The following is a 16,827-nucleotide window of genomic DNA, read 5'->3' as shown; positions in this document are numbered from 1 at the left end:
CTAAAAAGAGCGTCCGCACGACCTCGCGGGCCCAGGCGTCGCGGTCGCTGGGCGCGCCGGCGACGTTCCGCGCGTCGGCCAACGTGACGTAGGCGCCCCAGGGCTTGTTGTGCGCCACGGCGTCGTCGTAGAGCGCCGCGCAGAGCTCGGGCCGCAGCGCGTCGTCGTAGACGCGCAGGAAGCGCGTCGCGAGCGCCTGCCGCCGCACGGCGCGCACCATCGTCGTCGGGTTCGTCGACGTGGCGCACTCGAAGCCATCCTTCCAGGGCACGACGACGTCGAGATCCTCGGCGGAGCCCTCGCTGCCTTTGCCACTGCCTTTGCCCATCGGTTTGTCCACAAATGTTCACACAACGCATGTTGACCAAGTTATTGAAGGGGATGCGCGCCCGACTGCGTCCGTCCGGGGGGGGGGAGGCACGCCCGCGGAGGGAACCAGACCGAGCATGTTTGCCTCGGGTTGAAGGCGAGCATGGAGGCGCGCGGGCTGCCCCTAGCCGCCCTCCTCCTCCTGTCCGCGGCCCGCGCCGTGGAGCTGGAGCTCGTCGGCGGCGCCGTGGTCGTCGACGGCGTCGAGTGGTTCGGCGCCGGCCCCGTGGGCGCCCAGGTGAACGACAAATGGCTCAGCTCGGAGGGCTTCGGCCCCGACGCCTTGCGTCGCTTCGGCCCGGAGCGCACGACCTTCGGGCGGGACGCCGTGGGCGAGTACACGGCGGCGACGCAACTCTGGACCGACGTCGCCGGCGCTCCCGTGCTCGAGACCACGACTCGCGAGTACGGCGACTCGACGTGGGTCTTGCAGCAGCGCTGGCCCGCGGGCTGCGCCAACGGCGGCGCCCGCGACGGCAACGAGGTGCTCGGCGCGTTTCCGACGTTCGCCGCGCCGCCGAACGCCCCGACGCTCAACTACGCGTCCTGGGGCGGGAACCAGCTCAGCGACGCGACCGTCGGCCGCTGGCTCCCGGAGAGAGCGGCCGCCGCCGCGTCGCGTTTACCCTATCCGCCGCCGCAGTCCTACGCCGCGGGCTGCGCGTCGTTGTATCAAGACCGCTGCCCGCGGACCTACCCCTACTACAACTCGACGTGGCTCGGCGGGCCCTGGCAGGGCGCGCCGACGGTCTGGTTCGACGACTCGCTCCGCGCCGTCGCCGCCGCGCCCTTGACGCGCCACCTCGAGAGCGCCATGGTCGCGACGCGGCGGTTTGACACGACCGCGCCGCTCATCGCCCTCGGCCCCGCGGCGACGCTCGACGCGCTGCCGACGGGCTACGCGCACGAGACGCTCTTGGTGGGCGCGCGCGGCGTCGACGCGGTCCTCCGGAAGCTCGGCGACGCGCTCCTCGCCGTCGGCGGCAAGCGGCGGGCGCCGCCGGCGGGGCCCGTGCTGCGCCAGCTGGGGTATTGGACGGACCGAGGGTCGTTCTACTACGGCAACCCGCGAAGGCCCGGCGACTCGATGGCGGAGACGCTCCTCGCGGTCCGCGACGCCTGGGACGCGGCGGGGCTGCCCGTGCGCTACCTGCAATTGGACGACTGGTGGTTCCAACAGCACAATGGGGATTTCGGGGGCATGGTCGACTGGACCGGGTGCACGGCGAACTGCTCGCCGGGCGGGCCGGCGGTCTTCCCGGAAGGTCTGGGCGCCTTCGCCGACGGCCTCGGCGCGCCCGTGGCGCTCTACATGGGCCTCGTGTCCAACTTCACGCGCCACGGACCCGTGCGTCTCGACGGTCGCTTCGCCGTGCCGGCCTCGCGCCAGTTCTACGACGACCTGTTTCGAACGATGACGAAGACGCTCCGGCGGCGGCCGGCGCTCTTCGAGCAGGACTTCCTCTCGTACTGGTTCGGCAAGGGCCGGGGCCCGCCGTCCTTCCTGTCGACGCCGGGCGCGGGCGAGCAGTGGCTCCGGGACCTCGACGCCGCGGCGCTCTCGGCCGGCGTTCCCGTGCAGCTGTGCATGAACACGCCCGCGACGATCCTGGCGTCGACGCGGCTACAATCGGCGACGCACGCGCGCGCGTCCATGGACAACACGCGGGACCCGCTGACGGCGTCCTGGAAGGTCGGCCTCGCCGCGTCGCTGCTGCGCGCCGTGGGCCTCGCGGCGAGCGTCGACAACGTCTTCGCGAGCGCCGGCGGCGACGGCGGCTGCCACGGCGGCTTCAACTGCTCCCAGCCGAACCCCTACTTCGAGGTCGCGCTCGCGGCCCTCTCCGGCGGCCCCGTGGGGATCGGCGACGCCGCGGAGGCGCTGAACGCGTCCGCGGCGCGCGCGGCGGCGTCGCGCGACGGCAACCTGCTCCGGCCGACGCGGAATTTGGCGACGCTCGACGCGGCCTTCCGGTTGTCCTTCTGGGACCTGCGGGAGCGGAACCTCTGGGCCGCGGAGACGCGGCTCGGGGAGTACGTCTGGCACTACGTGCTCTCCGTCTTCCTCGACGAGGCGGAGGAGCTCGACCTCGTCCTCGACCTCGGCCGCGACACGCGCCGCGCCGTCGCCGTCGACTGGCCCCTCACGGGGGGCGACCGCGTCTACGTCACGACGCACCTCGACCCGAGCGCGCCGCTCGTCCTCGAGGCGTCGCCCTTCGACCGGGAGAACGCGCGCTTCGTGCGCGCGCGATTGGCCGTCGTCGCGCCGGTCGCGCCGCGGTCCGAGTTCGCCGTGCTCGGCGAGCTCGACAAGGTCGTCGTCGCCGGGCGCGTCGTCCGCGTCGTCGACGACGACGACGGCGTCGACGTCTCCGTCGCCGCGGACCCCGGGGAGGTCGTCGCGCTGTCCGTCGTCCACCCCTGGACCTACGCGACGCTCACGACGGCGTGCGCCGCGGACGCGGCGGGCGCGGCGACGGTCGCGTGCCGCGTGCGGGGCGACTGCGAGTGTGTGCAACGAGGCTAGGTCGCATTACTCCGCGGAGAGAAGTAGGCGGGGGCGACGAGGCTCCGCGGAGAGAAGTAGGCGAAGGACTCGTCGCCCCCGACGGCGACGCAGCTGCAGGCGACGGCGCGCTCGTCCTCGTCGCCGGCGGCGACTTCCAGGGCCGGCGCCGAGAGGCCCGCGGCGTAGTCGTCGCCGTCGCCGTCGTCCTTCGCCTCGGGCGCGTCGACCGTCGCCGCGGGCTGCCCCGCGTTTGGACCGAAGACGAACGTGCTGAGCCTCTTGCGGCTGATGACCTTCTGCGTGGCGCTGAGCTCGTCCTGGAGGTGGCGGATCTCCTCGCCGATGGTCTTGAGCGCGTCCTTCTCGCGCTTGATGTCCGCGACCATGAGCCAGCCGACGACGACGAGGCCCGCGACCTGCAGCCCGATCATGCCCACCGTGAGGGCCACGTTCGCCTGGCCCACGGCGCAGGCCAGCGTCGCGAGGAAGGTGAAGAGCGTGACCCACTGCAGCGTCTCCGCGAGCACGTCGTCGCTGTCCGACGCGTAGGGCGCGAAGTAGGAGTAGGCCTTCTGCGTCGCGAGGGCGACGACGATGGCGAAGAAGACCTTCACGAGGGGCCCGTCGCCGACGAGCAGCAATCCCGACGTGAGCATGAGCCGCCGGAGCATCTCGAAGACCTCCCAGTAGAAGTACTCCGGCTCGTAGGGGCCGTACAGCAACTGGAGGTGCTGGATCTTCTCGTCGCGCGCGCGCGCCTCCTGCGCCTGCTCCCGGAGCACGAGGTAGTCGAGGCGGTGGTCGTAGGAGCGCCGCGCCTTCCGTCGCCCGATGCTCTTGTTGTCGACGACGGGGTTCAGGTGGTCGCGGTAGTGGAAGAGCACGAAGAACGTCACCAGGGGCACGCCCACGGGCCACGCGAAGAGCGCGAGCGCCGCGTAGACCAGGTAGGTGCGGTGCGTCGTCGAGTCGCAGCGGATGGACAGGTCGGCGACGAGGTAGGGGATGCGCCGGTCCGACCCCCGCGGGTCGTCGAACTCGTCGCAGGGGAACGCGCGGACGATCGTCGTCGTCACCGCCGGCAGCAGGAGGTACGTCACCAAAATCGTCACGGAAATCAACGCCCGGCGCACCTCGCCCCGGGACATGACGTAGCCATTCACGAGGTGGATCGCGAAGGCCAGGGACATCGCGAGAACGATGAACGCCCCGGGCCCGAGCGTCATCGCGAGCAAGGCGCGGTAAAACGCCGCGCCGCCGCCGACGAGATCCAGGCACTGCAGCGGCAGCGCCGCGCCGAGGTCGAGCGTGACCTACCACATGCGTCGGTAACAACCGTTCGTCGGTTTCCCGATCAAAAGCTCTCGAAACTCGTCTCTCGGTCGCGGGACGCTGAGCGCGACGATATCGAAGGCCATGTAGAGCGACTTGTAGGCCGTCGGGAACCGGGTGCCCGGCATCATCGACGGCATCGTGTAGAGGATCTGGAAGGCCACGAAGACGATCTTCCACTTCACCGTGAGCTTCTGGTTCAGGCGGCTCAGCTTGCCCGCTCGCCTGAGGTTGCCGCTCTTCGGCTTCGTCATGAGCGTGATCAGATACAGGAACCCGCCGAGGAGCAGGAGCGACACGAGGATGCTCGCGAGCGTCTCCGGGCTCGACGCGGCGAACGCGTCCTTGCAGTCGTGGCAGCGCTGGACCTGGTCCGAGAAGTAGCCCTCGTCGCAGACGGAGCAGCGCGGCCCCGTCGCCCCGCGGTCCGCGTCGCAGGTGACGCGGCCGTCGGCCAGCGGGCAGGACTTGCGGTGCGCGCACTCGAGCGCCTCGGTGCTCTTCGACGACATGCGCATGTAGCCCTCGGCCACCAATAGCCGCTCGAGCTCGGCGCCGGGCTCGTCGCAGTAGAAGTGGGACGGGCAGACCTCGCAGGCGTCGCCGTCGAGGTAGTAGCCCGCCGCGCACATGCCGCAGGCCGCGCTCTCGGGCTCGGAAGACCACGTGTCCGCGCAGGGCACGCAGCCGAGCTCGACGGACTCGCGCGAGCCCGCGGGGCAGCCCACGGGGTAGGTGTACACAAGAGTCCAATTGAGGCCCGCCTCGCGCAGCGGCGCCGACGCGACGAACCAGTGGTCCTCGATGAGCAAATGGTCCTCGGCCGCGCCGTCCGCGAGCGCCGCCGCGGCGCGCCGGATGCGCTCGTCCGTGGAGTTGGCCATGTGCCGCCGCGCGAGGTCGCCGTCGGGCGTCTCGATGCTCAGGTCCGTCGCGTTCGTCGACAGCGCGACGAACAGGCCCGCCGCGTCGACGACGAAGAAGACGTCGTCGCGGTCGGCCGTAGAAACCGCCATCGTCCGCAGGTACGCCGACATGCTGTCGAACTCGACGTCGACGGCGTGGACGCCCACGCGCGTCCCCGCGCCGTCGTCGAGCGGCGTCACGGCCGAGTTGCCGATGGTGACGCCGTTCGCGTAGACGTAGGGCTCCGTCCAGATGGGCCCGCGCGCGTCGAGGCCCGCGACGTACCAGGGCCGCGCGCGCGTGTCGTAGTAGCCCGTGGTGAAGGCGTCGCCCGCGGGCGCGCCTCGCGCGTCCGTGACCCACTTGGACCGGCAGCACGTCGCGCAGGCCGCGTCGTCCGGCGGCTCGCACGCGCCGACGGCGACGCGCCACCAGTCGGCGTCGCGCGACACGTTCGCCGCGACGGCGAAGGTGTAGTTGCCCGCGGGGCCGCCGCCGTTGCCCGCGTTGTAGACGCCGACCCAGGTCGAGTCCTCGAAGCCCGCGTAGTGCATGTACGTCGCGAGCGACTCGCCGATCAGCAGCGAGTAGACGAGCAGCGACAGCGTGCCGTCGCCCGACCGCAGGCGGCCGTGGAGGTCGCCGGGACCGCTCGCGTTGTAGACGAGGTCCGTGGCCATGCCCGTCGCCATGACCTCGCCCATCTTCCAGAGCACGTTCAAATTGTAGTCCAGCGCTTCCTGCGTCGATTTGTGGAACGCGTAGTCGTAGAGGTAGGCGCTGCTCAGCTCGCACGACACCGGCGCGAGGAACGCACCGAGCAGCGCGAGGCGGCGCATCCTTCGCGCGACGGATTCGCGTTCAGGGCTCCATGGGAATGCTGCCCGCCTGCCTCACTTCACCATACTCCATGTCGAGCAGCTCGGCACCTCCGGTTCACCCAGGGGTTCACCGTCGACTCGCAGGTCGCGTCGAGAGAATCGGTCTCGCCTCGCTCTCCCAAAATCTTCGATCTTGTCCGCCATGCTCCAGTGCGTCGGGGCCGCGGCCTTCTGCCGGCGGCGCGCGTCCTGGATCGTCAGCAACGAGGACACGCCCTGGCGCCAGCCGCCGGCGGAGCCCTGCGACGAGGTGCCGGACGTGGACCTCGGCGTCCGGGCGACCTACGCGTCCGACGGCGACCGCTTCACGAAGCTCGTCAACGCGCGCTGCGACCCGCCGACGCCCTACCCGACGGCCTACTCGACGGGCCCGCCGCCGGGGAGGGACGAGGCCGCGAAGCCGTTCGCGACGCTCGACGCGTACCTCTCGCGCGGCCCGCCGGCGCCGGCGCCCGCGGCGGCGCCCGTGTGGCGCCCGCGCTACGAGAAGATTCAGATCGTGCGGGACCAGTCCCCCACGGGGCCGCCGAAGAAGCGCACGCCCAAGAAGAAGGCGCCGTCGCCGCGCGCCGAGGCGCCGCCCGCGCCGGCGCCGCCCGCGGTTCCGCCGGAGGAGGAGGACGTTCCGCCGGAGGAGGAGGACGACGACGTCGCGGCGCCGAAGACGCGCGACGAGGTCCAGGCCGAGCAGAACACGGCCTTCTGGCAGGAGCGCATGTGGGAGGCCCTGGCGAACGGCCGCGCGCAGCGCTTCCAGGGGCCGAACGCGTCGCCGAGCCCGGCCAAGGGCCGCAAGAAGAAGGCCGCGTCGGCGAAGACGAAGACGCCCGCCCGGGCCGAGGAGCCGGAGGAGCCGGAGCTCGAGTGCCGGCCGAAGCCCAAGGCCGCGGCGGACGAGCCGGCCGCCGCGGCGGACGAGCCGGCCGCGCCGGTCGCGGAGGAGCCGGCGGTGGTGGCGGAGTCGCCGGCCGCCGCCGCGGACGAGCCCGCCGCCGCGCCGGACGCGCCCGCCGCCGCGCCGCCGTCGGCGGAGTCCGACGCGCTCGCCGAGGTGTCGCGGGAGCTCCTCCGCAGCCAGCTCGCGGCGGCGGACGCGCCCGCGGACGACGAGGAGGCGACGGACGTCGCGGCCAAGGCCGCGCGCGACGTCTACGGCGCCGCGGTCGACGCCTGGAAGCCCAAGGGCAAGGGCTCGCTCAAGAAGGAGCTCGCCGAGGCCGCGAAGCCGCCGACGCCGACCCACAAGGGCCGGCCGCCGAACGTCACGGCGCGCGACGAGGCCCCGCCGTCGAAGAAGCGGGCCGCGCCGGAGCCGGCGGCGGCCGACTACGCGCCGGGGTCGCGCGTCTGGAGCGACTTCGACCCCGGACCCGACGGCCAGGAGTGGTTCGCCGGCACCGTCGTCAACGTGAGCGGCAAGAACCTCACCGTCGTCTGGGACGACGGCGTCGACCTCATCACGACGCGGGCCTACGTCCGCGCGGACCGCGGCGGCCTCCCGCTCGGCGTCGACGTCCGCGAGAGTACGCTGAAGCTCCGCAAGCCCAACAAGGAGGCGCGGCGCAAGCTCGACTACCTCCTCCCCCAGGCCCGCACGTCCCTCCTCCCGCTCAAGAAGAAGCGCCGCGAGCTGCTCTGAGAGAGGGCGGACGGCCGGAGCGGCGCGCGGTGACGTGAAAGGAAACTTGCTGTTCAACTTGAACCATTCTCGGGCCGCCATCCGAGCCATCTGAGGACAGGGTGTGGCCTTGGCCTCGTACGCGCGTCTTGCTGCCGGCGGCGGGGGCCTCCGACCGCGCCGCTTCGTCCCAGCCCTCTCGCGCCGCAGCCTCCGAGCCGCAGCGCGCCCACACCAGCGATGGCGTCGTTCCAGGGCCTCTTCTCGTCGACGCGCCGGAAGAAGGGCGAGCGCGCGCCGACGCCGCTCGCGACGTCGCTCACGCAGCGCTGCGCCGTCGTCCTCGGCGACTGCCTGGCGGGCATGGCCGACGACGTCGGCGACTGGGGCGAGACCGTCGCGTCGTGGCCCGCGCCCGCGCTCAAGCGCGTGCTGCCGCAGCTGCCCGGCGCCGCGCTCCTGCGGCTCCGCGCCGCGTACCCGGACTCGCCCCTCGCGCGGGCGCTCGACGACGGCGACGCCCTCGACGTCGCCCTGCGCGCCGAGGCCATCACGAAGCAAGGCAGCCAGCTCTTGGACGTCTTCGCGGGCGACGCCGCGGGCGCCGCCTGGCGGCTGGGGCCGTGGAGCGCGGACGTCGCGGCGGCGCAGGTGCTCTTCCACCAGCCGCCGCGCTTCTGGCCCGACGGCGCCGACGCGGCCTGCGCGGACCTGGCCCAGTTCCGCGACGCCTTCGACGTCTTCGGGTCCGGGCTGCTCCGCGGCGTCGATTGGAAGGCGTTGGGCCTCGTCGCCGCGGGCGGCGGCGTCCTCGCGTGCGTCGAGGCGCGGCCGCCGGGCCGCGAGGCCGGGCCGGGGCTCGTGGAGTGGTTCGAGGCGCGGAGCCACGCGGCCATGGCGGGCCGGAGCCGCGTCGAGGCCGCCGCGCGGACGCTGCAGCGGCGCGACGCCGCGTCGCGTTTCTGCACGTCAAGCGACGTCGACCTCTTCCTCGTGGGGCTCGACGAGCGCGCGGCGATGGACGCGCTCGTCGCCGTCCACGCCGCCGTCGTGCGCAACGCCTGCGCGCGCGTCGCCTGCGTCCGCTCCGCGTCCGCGATCACGTTCAGCGCGGGCTTCCCCCGGCGCAACGTCCAGGTCGTGCTCCGGCTCTACGCGTCCGCGGCGGCCGTGCTCGACTCCTTCGACGTCGACGCCTGCTGCTTCGCCTACGACGGCGAACGCGTCTGGGGCGCGCCGCGCGGCGTCCGCGCGCTCTGCGAGAAGCTCTGCCGCGTCGACGCGGCGCGGCGGTCCCTCACCTACGAGGCGCGGCTCGTCAAGTACGCGCTCCGGGGCTACGCGGTCTACGTGCCGCCGTCGCTCTACCGCCCCGCGGCCGTCGACCCGCGGGTCTTCGACCTCCCGCTCGCGGTGCGCGACGCGGACCCGCGGCGCGGCGCCGCCGCGGGCGCGGCGACGCCCCAGTCGGGCCTCGTGCGGCTGCTGATCGCGTCGCGGCTCTTCTCCCTGCGCCGCACGAAGGACGAGGAGCTGAACCGCATGGAGGAGAAACCGGGCAGCGTCGCGCGGCGGCGGCCCGGCGCGCCCGCACCGACGCGGTCGCTGCGCGACGTGTTCCTCAAGGGGTTCATGTACTACTACTCGCGGACGCGCAGCCCGCCCATGCTGCCCGACGAGCCCAAGACCTACTACAGCTCCTACGGCCCCGCGCGCGTCGAGGCGGACTACGTCGCCGAGGACGAGGCCGCGCGCGCGCACCGCCGCGACGCGCAGCGGACGCGCGAGCCGCTCTACCGCTGCGCCGTGCCCTGGAAGCCCGGCTGGGACGCGGCGCGCATCCTGAGCTTCATCCGCGCCAAGGAGGCGGCGCTCGTCGCCGACGAGGACGAGGACGGCTGGCGGCCGCCGACCGTGCGCGTCGTCGCCGAGCGGAGCTCGACGCTGCCGTCTGTGCCGAAACCAACCACTGGTTTGGGTGGTCCTGACCAAACTTGAGAATTCTCTAGCTCGGTCAAATCAAAGTCGATTCGGCTGATTTTTGGACGGATCGATCGCTCTCGTCGAGTTCTCGAAGCCCAGCCGAAGAGCTTGTGTCAAAACATTCGAATACGCTCACATTGAAGTCGGGTTGAAGATTTGGTTTCGGCACAGGCTGCCGTCGGAGGACGTGCTCAAGGCCGCCTTCGACGTCACGGACCTCGTCCACGCCTCGGCGCTGCGCTGGCAGTCGCCCTCGCGGAGCTTCTACCCCGTGGCCATCGAGGGCTTCGGCGACGGCGCGCACCTCCGGCCGGGCGACCCGCGCGTCTTCTACCGCGCCACGGTCTCGACCGTCGGCCACGTCTTCGACGACGCGAAGGAGCGCGCCAAGACGCGCCACTGGGAGCGGTACCGGCGGCCGGGGGTCGTGCTGCAGGCCATGCAGGCGCACTACGACGACTGGGCCGCGCTGGGGCTGCTGCCGTCGTCGGGCGCCGTCGCGGCGCACCATTCCAAGGACGTCTTCGAGGCGCGCGTCGTCGTCCGCGAGTCGCTGGACAAGGACGAGGTCGGGAGCGTCGAGGTCCTGCGGCGCTTCGTCCTGTTGATGCGCGACGACCCGAGCGGCCTGCTCCGGGGCCTCGAGCCCGGCGGCGAGGGCCCGCAGCCCGTCCCCTCGCCCGCGATGGACGACGTCGAGCCCTTCCGGAACCTGCCCGCGGCGAAGCGGACCCTCGTCGCCGCCGCGCTGAACAAGCGGTACCGCGCCATCATCGCCTACGTGCTCAAGGACCGCGTCGCCAACGGCAGGGACCACAAGGCCGCGCACGCGGAGTTATTGAAGGCGCACCCGTCCTACGACGCGCGCAACACGTGGTCCGAGCAGCACCGGAGCCTGTCGCTGCGCTGCGCGCGCGACTACTGCGCGACGCTCGACGACGACGCGCGCCGCGCGCTCGTCGTGCCCGTGCTCGACGCCTACCTGGCGCTCGAGGTCGCCTTCGCGCCGCTCGAAGTCGCCATCGACGTCGACGCGAGGTGCGTCGGCGTCTGCGCGCGCTGCGCCGTCGTCCTCACGAAGGCGCGCAAGTGCGCGCGGTGCAAGGCCGTCCACTACTGCTCGCGGGACTGCCAGACCGAGCACTGGGCGACGCACCGGGCGAAGTGCGTCGCCGCGGACAAGTCCGAGAAGGCGTCGTAACCACCCGCCGCCGGGATTCTGTCGCGCGGCGGCCTTAGTCCCCCCCGCCGGCGAGGATCGCCGCGAGCGTCCCGGCGTCGACGTTGCCGCCGCAGACGACGGCGGCGACGCGGCGCAGGGGCCGCTCCGGGTCGTCGCGGAGCGCGGCGAACGCGGGGGAGAGCAGGCCCGCGAGCGCGACGGCGCCCGCGGGCTCCACGGCCTGCTTCAGCTCCGACGCCGTGAGCCGGAGCGCGGCCTCGATGGCGGCGTCGTCGACGGCCAACACGTCCCGCGCGTCGAGGAGGCCGTAGGAGAGGGGCCAGGCGAGGTTCGGCCCGAGCAGACGCGTCGGCATCGCGTCCGCGACCGTCGCGAGCGTCGGCCTCGCTTCCAGCTCCGCCTCGTCGAAGATGACGCGCTCGCCCGCGGCGAGCGCCGCGCCGAGCGCCTTGCCCGCGGGCTCCACGGCGATGACGCGCGTCGACGTGCCCGCGCACGCCGCGGCGACGCCCCCGAGCATGCCGCCGCCGCTCACGGGCACCAAAATCGCGTCGAGCCCTGCCACGTCCTCCAGCAGCTCCAGACCGATGGTGCCCTGGCCGCAGATCACGCGCCCGTCGTCGAAGGGGTGGACGATCGTCGCGCCGCCGAGCCGCGCGGCCTCGGCCTCGGACGCCGCCCGCCGCGCAGCCGGCGACGGCTCGCACTGGACGACGGCCGGCCCGTAGCGCGCGATGTTCGCGAGCTTCGCCGCGGGCGTCACCGTGGGCACGACGATGGCGCAGGGCGCCCCGCGCGCCTGCGCCGCGCGGGCCACGGCCGCGCCGTGGTTGCCCGTCGAATGCGCGACGACGCCGACGGCGGCCTCGGCGTCGCTCAGCGACAGGACCGCGTTGAGCGCGCCGCGCGCCTTGAAGCTGCCCGTGACCTGGAGGTGCTCGCACTTGAAGTGGACCTCGCAGCCCGCGAGCGCGTCGATGCGGTCGCTGCGCAGCACGGGCGTGCGCACGGCGTAGGGCGCGATGCGTTCTGCGGCGGCGCGGATGCTCTGGGGGCTCACGGTCGTGAGCGCCGTCTTCAGGCCGGCGATCTTGCTGGCGCGCGACATGCTGCAGACGATCGCGGCCAAGGTCGCGGCGCGCAGCAGATGCATGCAAGAGAGGTAGTGCTACACAAGGCAAGCGCTCGCAATTCAGCGAGCGACAAGTTGAACTACAACTTGATGCCACACTTAGCACACCAGCCTTCACCCCGAGAACGGCTTGCGGAAGATGCGCTCGGCGGCGTCGCGCGCCTGCTTGTTGGCGAAGCGGACCTGGAGCGCCGTGGCCTTCTCCGTGGCCTTGCGGAGCTGGTGCTGCGCGACCGCGAGCTCCGTCGCGTGGCGCTCCTCGCGCTCCCGCAGCTTCCGGATGGCCCGCGCCTGGGCGTCGGCGTGCGTGTCGCGGCAGCGGGGCGGCGTCGGCGTCGGCGCCGGGTCCGCGCGGGGCGTCGGCGACGGCGCGGAGCCGTCGGACGCGGCGTCGTCGTCCCCGGCGAAGAGCGCCTTCGCCGGGACGCCGCCGGTCGAGGGCAGCGCGACGTCGAGGGCGAGCACGGACGTCGCCTCCTCCGGCGAGACGACGGCCGGCGCCGCCGCGGTCCGCGGCGGCGTGCGGCTCACGACGCGGACGGGCGGCTTCTGCCGCGGCGCGTCCTCCGCGACGCCGAGCTTCGCGAGGCGGTGGAGCGCGGACCGGTGCGCGGCCTGGAGCCGGTCCCGCTCCTTGAGGAGCACGCAGACGTGCTTCTCCTTCTGCGCCTTGGCGTGCGCGAGCACCTCCTTCGCGCGCGCCTCGCACTCCAACGCCTTCTCGACGCGCGCGAGCCGCGTCTCCGCGCGGTGCACGCGGTCCGTGAGCTTGGCGTTCTCCGCGTCGGCGGCGGCCAGGGTGCGCGTCGACGCCTCCAGGGCCTGCGCCTTGGCCGCGAGGTCGCGGCTCGCGGCCGTCCACGACCGTTTCGCGTCCTTGCTTTCGCCGCGGCGAAGCGCGCAATCTTCCGACGCCATGCGCCAGAGCTCCTCGCGCTCCCGCAGCTGCTCGAGGCGCAGGAGCCGCTCGACCTCCATGGCGCCGGCCATGCCCGCGTCCGCGCGCCGCGCGGCCTCGTGCGCCGCGGCCTCGCTTCGCCACTTCGCGCGGTCCTTGCGCGACTGCAGCTCCGCGGCCTCGGCCCTCGCGCAGCGCTCGGCGAGGTCGCGGTTCTCCTTCTCCAGGGTCCGCAGCTGCTCCTCCTTGGCGCCCCAGGCGCCCGCGAGCACGATGCGCCCGTCGCCCACGGGCTTGCGCATGGCCGTCTGGCGCCGGTCGGCGACGACGACGTTGGACCGCGACGCCAGGGGGAAGCGCCGCGGCTGCGTGTTGACGGCGGGGGCGTGCGCGCGCCTCGGGGGCAGGCCCACGTCCACGGGCGGCGGCGGCGGGGTCACTCCGGAGCGGCGCATAGCTGCCCAACGATGGAGTTCGAATTTTGCAACGGATGGGCTGCAAGGTGGATGCAAGCTGCGCAAGTTGCAGCTATAGCTAAGCTACCGTTTATTTCCTCGCCTCGGCTTGAGCCTATCAAAAGCCATTCTCGAGGTGGAAGTCCACTGTGCGCTTGTCGTGCTCCTGGCGAAGGCGCCCGAGCTCCAGTAAGAGCTCGTCTTGCTCCCGGCGACCGCGCTCGTACTCATAGCCGTCGCTTGCCGTGAGCTCCTCGAGAGCGATGCGCATCGCCCTCCCATAGTCTTCGACGCTGGCGTGTCGCCATCCAGTCGATCCGGAGACGTCTTGATGGCTCAGCGCGGCGGCCTCGCCGCCACCGCGCGCCGCCTCGTCGAGCTTGTCGAGGAGTCCGAGGACGTACAAAGCGCCGCTGGGGTCAGGATTCCGAAGAATTGTTCCTAGGTCGTCGATGCGGTCCTCGATGATCTTCATCGACGCCTCTGATGCCGCCGTCGCCGCGTCGTACTTCGCCTTCCTCCCGAGCAGCGTCTCGTCGTTCGCCTCCGCGCCGCGATGTGGATGTGTATCCAAGGCTTCTATCTCCGTATCCATGGCTTCTATCTCCGCACGCATCTGCTTATTTTGCGCACGCATCTGCTTCTTTTGCTCCTCGGCGACGGGCGTGTAGCCTTCGGGAAGAAATTTCAAAGCGCGCTCTCCAAAGTTGACGTCGACGACGCCCGCCTGCATCGACATCGCCGGATAATACGCGCTGTCGACGGAGATGGAGCGGAAGACGAACTTGTTGCATTCGCCGTTGACGGAGAAGCGGATCTCGCGGCCGTCGAGGTCGAGCATGCAGCCGACGGTGTCGCCGGCCGACATGGGTGACTCTTCGGCCCATTCCTGGGACTCGTGCAGGTAAAAGCCTCCGAAGCCGGCGTACGCGTAGGAGAAACGGTCCTCGCCGCAGCCGTACCGCCCGCCCCCGTCCGGCTGCAAATGTTCCCAGCCGCGCCGGGCCCAGCCGAACGCGAGCGCGAGCGCGGGAGCGACGAACTGCGGATGATGGCCCGCCTCCGTGACCTCGATCTCGTAGAACCATTTGCCGCTCGTCAGCGCAACCTTCGGGAGCCCGACCGTCGCCACGATTCTTTCTTCTTCTGGCACGTCGTCCATCGGCGGATCCATGCACCACTGGCTGTCCTCGCAACGGCGCCGACCGGTGCAAGGGAAGATCCACGACAAAGACGATGAGAGCCCGAGACGCGACGTAGACTCGCAAAAAAAAGCAACCTCAAAGTCGTAGCGATTTCTGTCGTTGGCCTCCTTCGCCTCGTAGATTCGTTTCTGCTCCGGCGTCAAGGTTCGAAATAACTTGCCGAGAAAAAGGCCTGTGGGAAGGCATCATCGCGCGTAAAAACAGCTCCAGGACGCCGCCGCGCGCCGATCTCGCCGGGAGACATGCCATCCTTCTCCAACCGCGGGCGTTCCGCCATGGCCATAAAGATGCTCGCCTTCCGCGGCCGCTTGAGAGCGCTGACCTCCTTGTGCGCGATCTCCGCGGCCAGGCGTAGGTTTCTAGACCGGATCATCTTCCTGATCTCGTCCCCGAATTCTTCCTCCAGCCGCTCGCCTTGGTCAGTTTGCCTCAAGTGGTACGCAATGGCCTTCAACAAGGTCTCTCCCTTATGACTGCCTTCTTGAAGCGCTCGATCTGAGAAAGCGGTATGAGGAACCTTCTGCCACGGCTCGCTCTCGAGGATCGCTGCCACGGCTCGCTCCACCACGGCTTGCGTCAACGCCGTCGGCTCCCACCCGATCTTAATCATCGCATCGTGGAGGGCATCGTAGAAGACGACATCAACGGTCTCCTTTACCTCCGCGCCTTCGTCCTGCTCTCTGAGTCTGAGCACCACACCATGCAGCACGATGTCCGCGAAGCTATGAGTTTCATGGAAAAACAGCTTCTTGAAATTGCTCCGCGAGGCCAACTCGCGCACGACGTCGTCCACCGCGCGCCTCACGATCGGGGCGCTCAAAGCCACCGCGCCGTTGCCTCGGCGGAGCGCCATCTCGCGCCCCACCTTTGGCGGCTCTCCGCGTCTGCTCAAGCCATGCTGCCGGGCTGCTTCGCTGCAAGGATCTTGCAAGGTCGACCCAGCATCGCCGCCGCCGAGAGGCGGCATGGCCTCTTGGAAGGCCGCCAAGGAAGCCGCAGTCGCCAACCATGACGGCTCGAGCGTACTCGACGTGCTCACGATCTCCGCCGTCGCGCCGCTGTGCTTCGGCCTGCGGCTCGAGCTCGCGCGGCGCGGCTGGTCCGGCGCGCTGCTCGACGTCGCCGTCGTCGTCGCGCCGCTGGCCTTCGTGCTCACGACGGGCTGCGACGCCGCGCTCGCCGTCGCCTGTGCCGCCGGCGCGTGCCTCGCGGTCGCCGCGCGCGGCGCGCCGCCGCCGCGCGCGGCGGGCGACCCGGCCGCGGACGTGCGGCTCTTCCGCTGCGGCCAGGCGCTCGCGACGTCCGTGTGCATCCTGGCCGTCGACTTCCCCGCGTTCCCGCGGCGCTTCTGCAAGACGGAGACCTTCGGCGTGTCCCTCATGGACGCGGGCGCGGGCTCCTTCGCCTTCGGCAACGGCCTCGCGAGCCGCGCGGCGCGGGGCCGGCCGCCGTCGCTCCGGCGCGCGGCGCCGCTCGCGGCGCTCGCGGTCCTGCGCGCGGGCGCCGTCTGGGCCTGCGGCTACCCCGAGCACGTCACGGAGTACGGCGCGCACTGGAACTTCTTCGCGACGGCCGCCGCCGTCGACGTCGCGGGCGCGGTCTCGGGACGCGCGCCGCCGGCCGCCGCGGCCGCGGTCTGCGCCGCGGCCGCGGCCGCCGTCGCGGCGCGCGCCGGGCCCTGGGTCCTCTCGGACGCGCCGCGGGATTCGCTGCTCGCCGCGAACCGCGAGGGCCTCGCGAGCCTGCCGGGCTACGCGTGCCTGCACTTTTCCGCCGTCGCGCTCAAACCGACGGTCGACGCGTTCCTGCGCCGCCGCGACTGGCCCGGCCTCGCGGCGCTGAGCGGCGCCTGTTTCGCCGCGGCGGCGGCGCTCGGCCCGCCGTCGCGGCGCCTCGCGAATCCGGCCTACTGCGCCGTCACCGTCGGCCTCAACGTCGCGCTGCTCGCGGCGTTCGCGCGGTGCAACCGCGGCGTCGCGGACGGCCGGTCGCCGCTCCTCGCCGCCGTCGACGGCGACCTGCTCGCCTGGTTCCTCGTCGCCAACGCGACCTGCGGCCTGCTGAACCTGGCCGTGGACACGCTCGCCGTCGAGTCGGGCGTCGTCGCCGTCCTTTGCGCGCGGAGCCTCTGCGACTACGGCGCGGCGCGCGTCGTCGCGCCCTTGAGACGTAAGCGGCAATCCCTTTAGACGTCGCTCATGGCCTTGTCCGCCTCTTCGAGCTCCGAGAGGAGCGCGTGGTGCTTCGGGTTCGCGCGGAGCGCGGGGTAGACGTGGTCCCGCAACAGCGCCGGCTCGTCCGCGAGCGACGCCGCGAGGCGGCGGAGGCGGTTCGCGTCGTCGGACGACGCGAG

At 72.0% G+C, this 16,827-nt stretch overlaps 3 protein-coding genes across 3 annotated transcripts; 2 read left to right on the top strand and 1 right to left on the bottom strand.

Annotated features, from left to right (window-relative positions):
- Positions 1-472: 472 nt before the first annotated feature.
- Positions 473-2,899, top strand: AURANDRAFT_66874 (hypothetical protein; the record flags this gene model as incomplete). The annotated part of the gene is made up of 1 exon (XM_009042205.1): positions 473-2,899. The coding sequence occupies one exon, from the start codon at positions 473-475 to the stop codon at positions 2,897-2,899; it is 2,427 nt and encodes an 808-aa protein (XP_009040453.1).
- A 3,220-nt stretch (positions 2,900-6,119) lies between these two features.
- Positions 6,120-9,616, top strand: AURANDRAFT_72416 (hypothetical protein; the record flags this gene model as incomplete). Its single annotated transcript, XM_009042206.1, has 2 exons — positions 6,120-7,596; positions 7,843-9,616. Coding segments are annotated over 2 exons (3,241 nt in total), but the record flags the coding sequence as incomplete, so codon positions are not given.
- A 1,220-nt stretch (positions 9,617-10,836) lies between these two features.
- On the bottom strand, positions 10,837-11,892 carry AURANDRAFT_31782 (hypothetical protein; the record flags this gene model as incomplete). The annotated part of the gene is made up of 1 exon (XM_009042166.1): positions 10,837-11,892. The coding sequence occupies one exon, from the start codon at positions 11,890-11,892 to the stop codon at positions 10,837-10,839; it is 1,056 nt and encodes a 351-aa protein (XP_009040414.1).
- Between the last annotated feature and the right edge of the window lie 4,935 nt (positions 11,893-16,827).

This window comes from Aureococcus anophagefferens (genome assembly GCF_000186865.1).
Source record: "Aureococcus anophagefferens unplaced genomic scaffold AURANscaffold_28, whole genome shotgun sequence".
Classification (NCBI taxonomy): Eukaryota; class Pelagophyceae; order Pelagomonadales; family Pelagomonadaceae; genus Aureococcus; species Aureococcus anophagefferens.
This window is presented reverse-complemented; position numbering and strand designations above follow the sequence as displayed.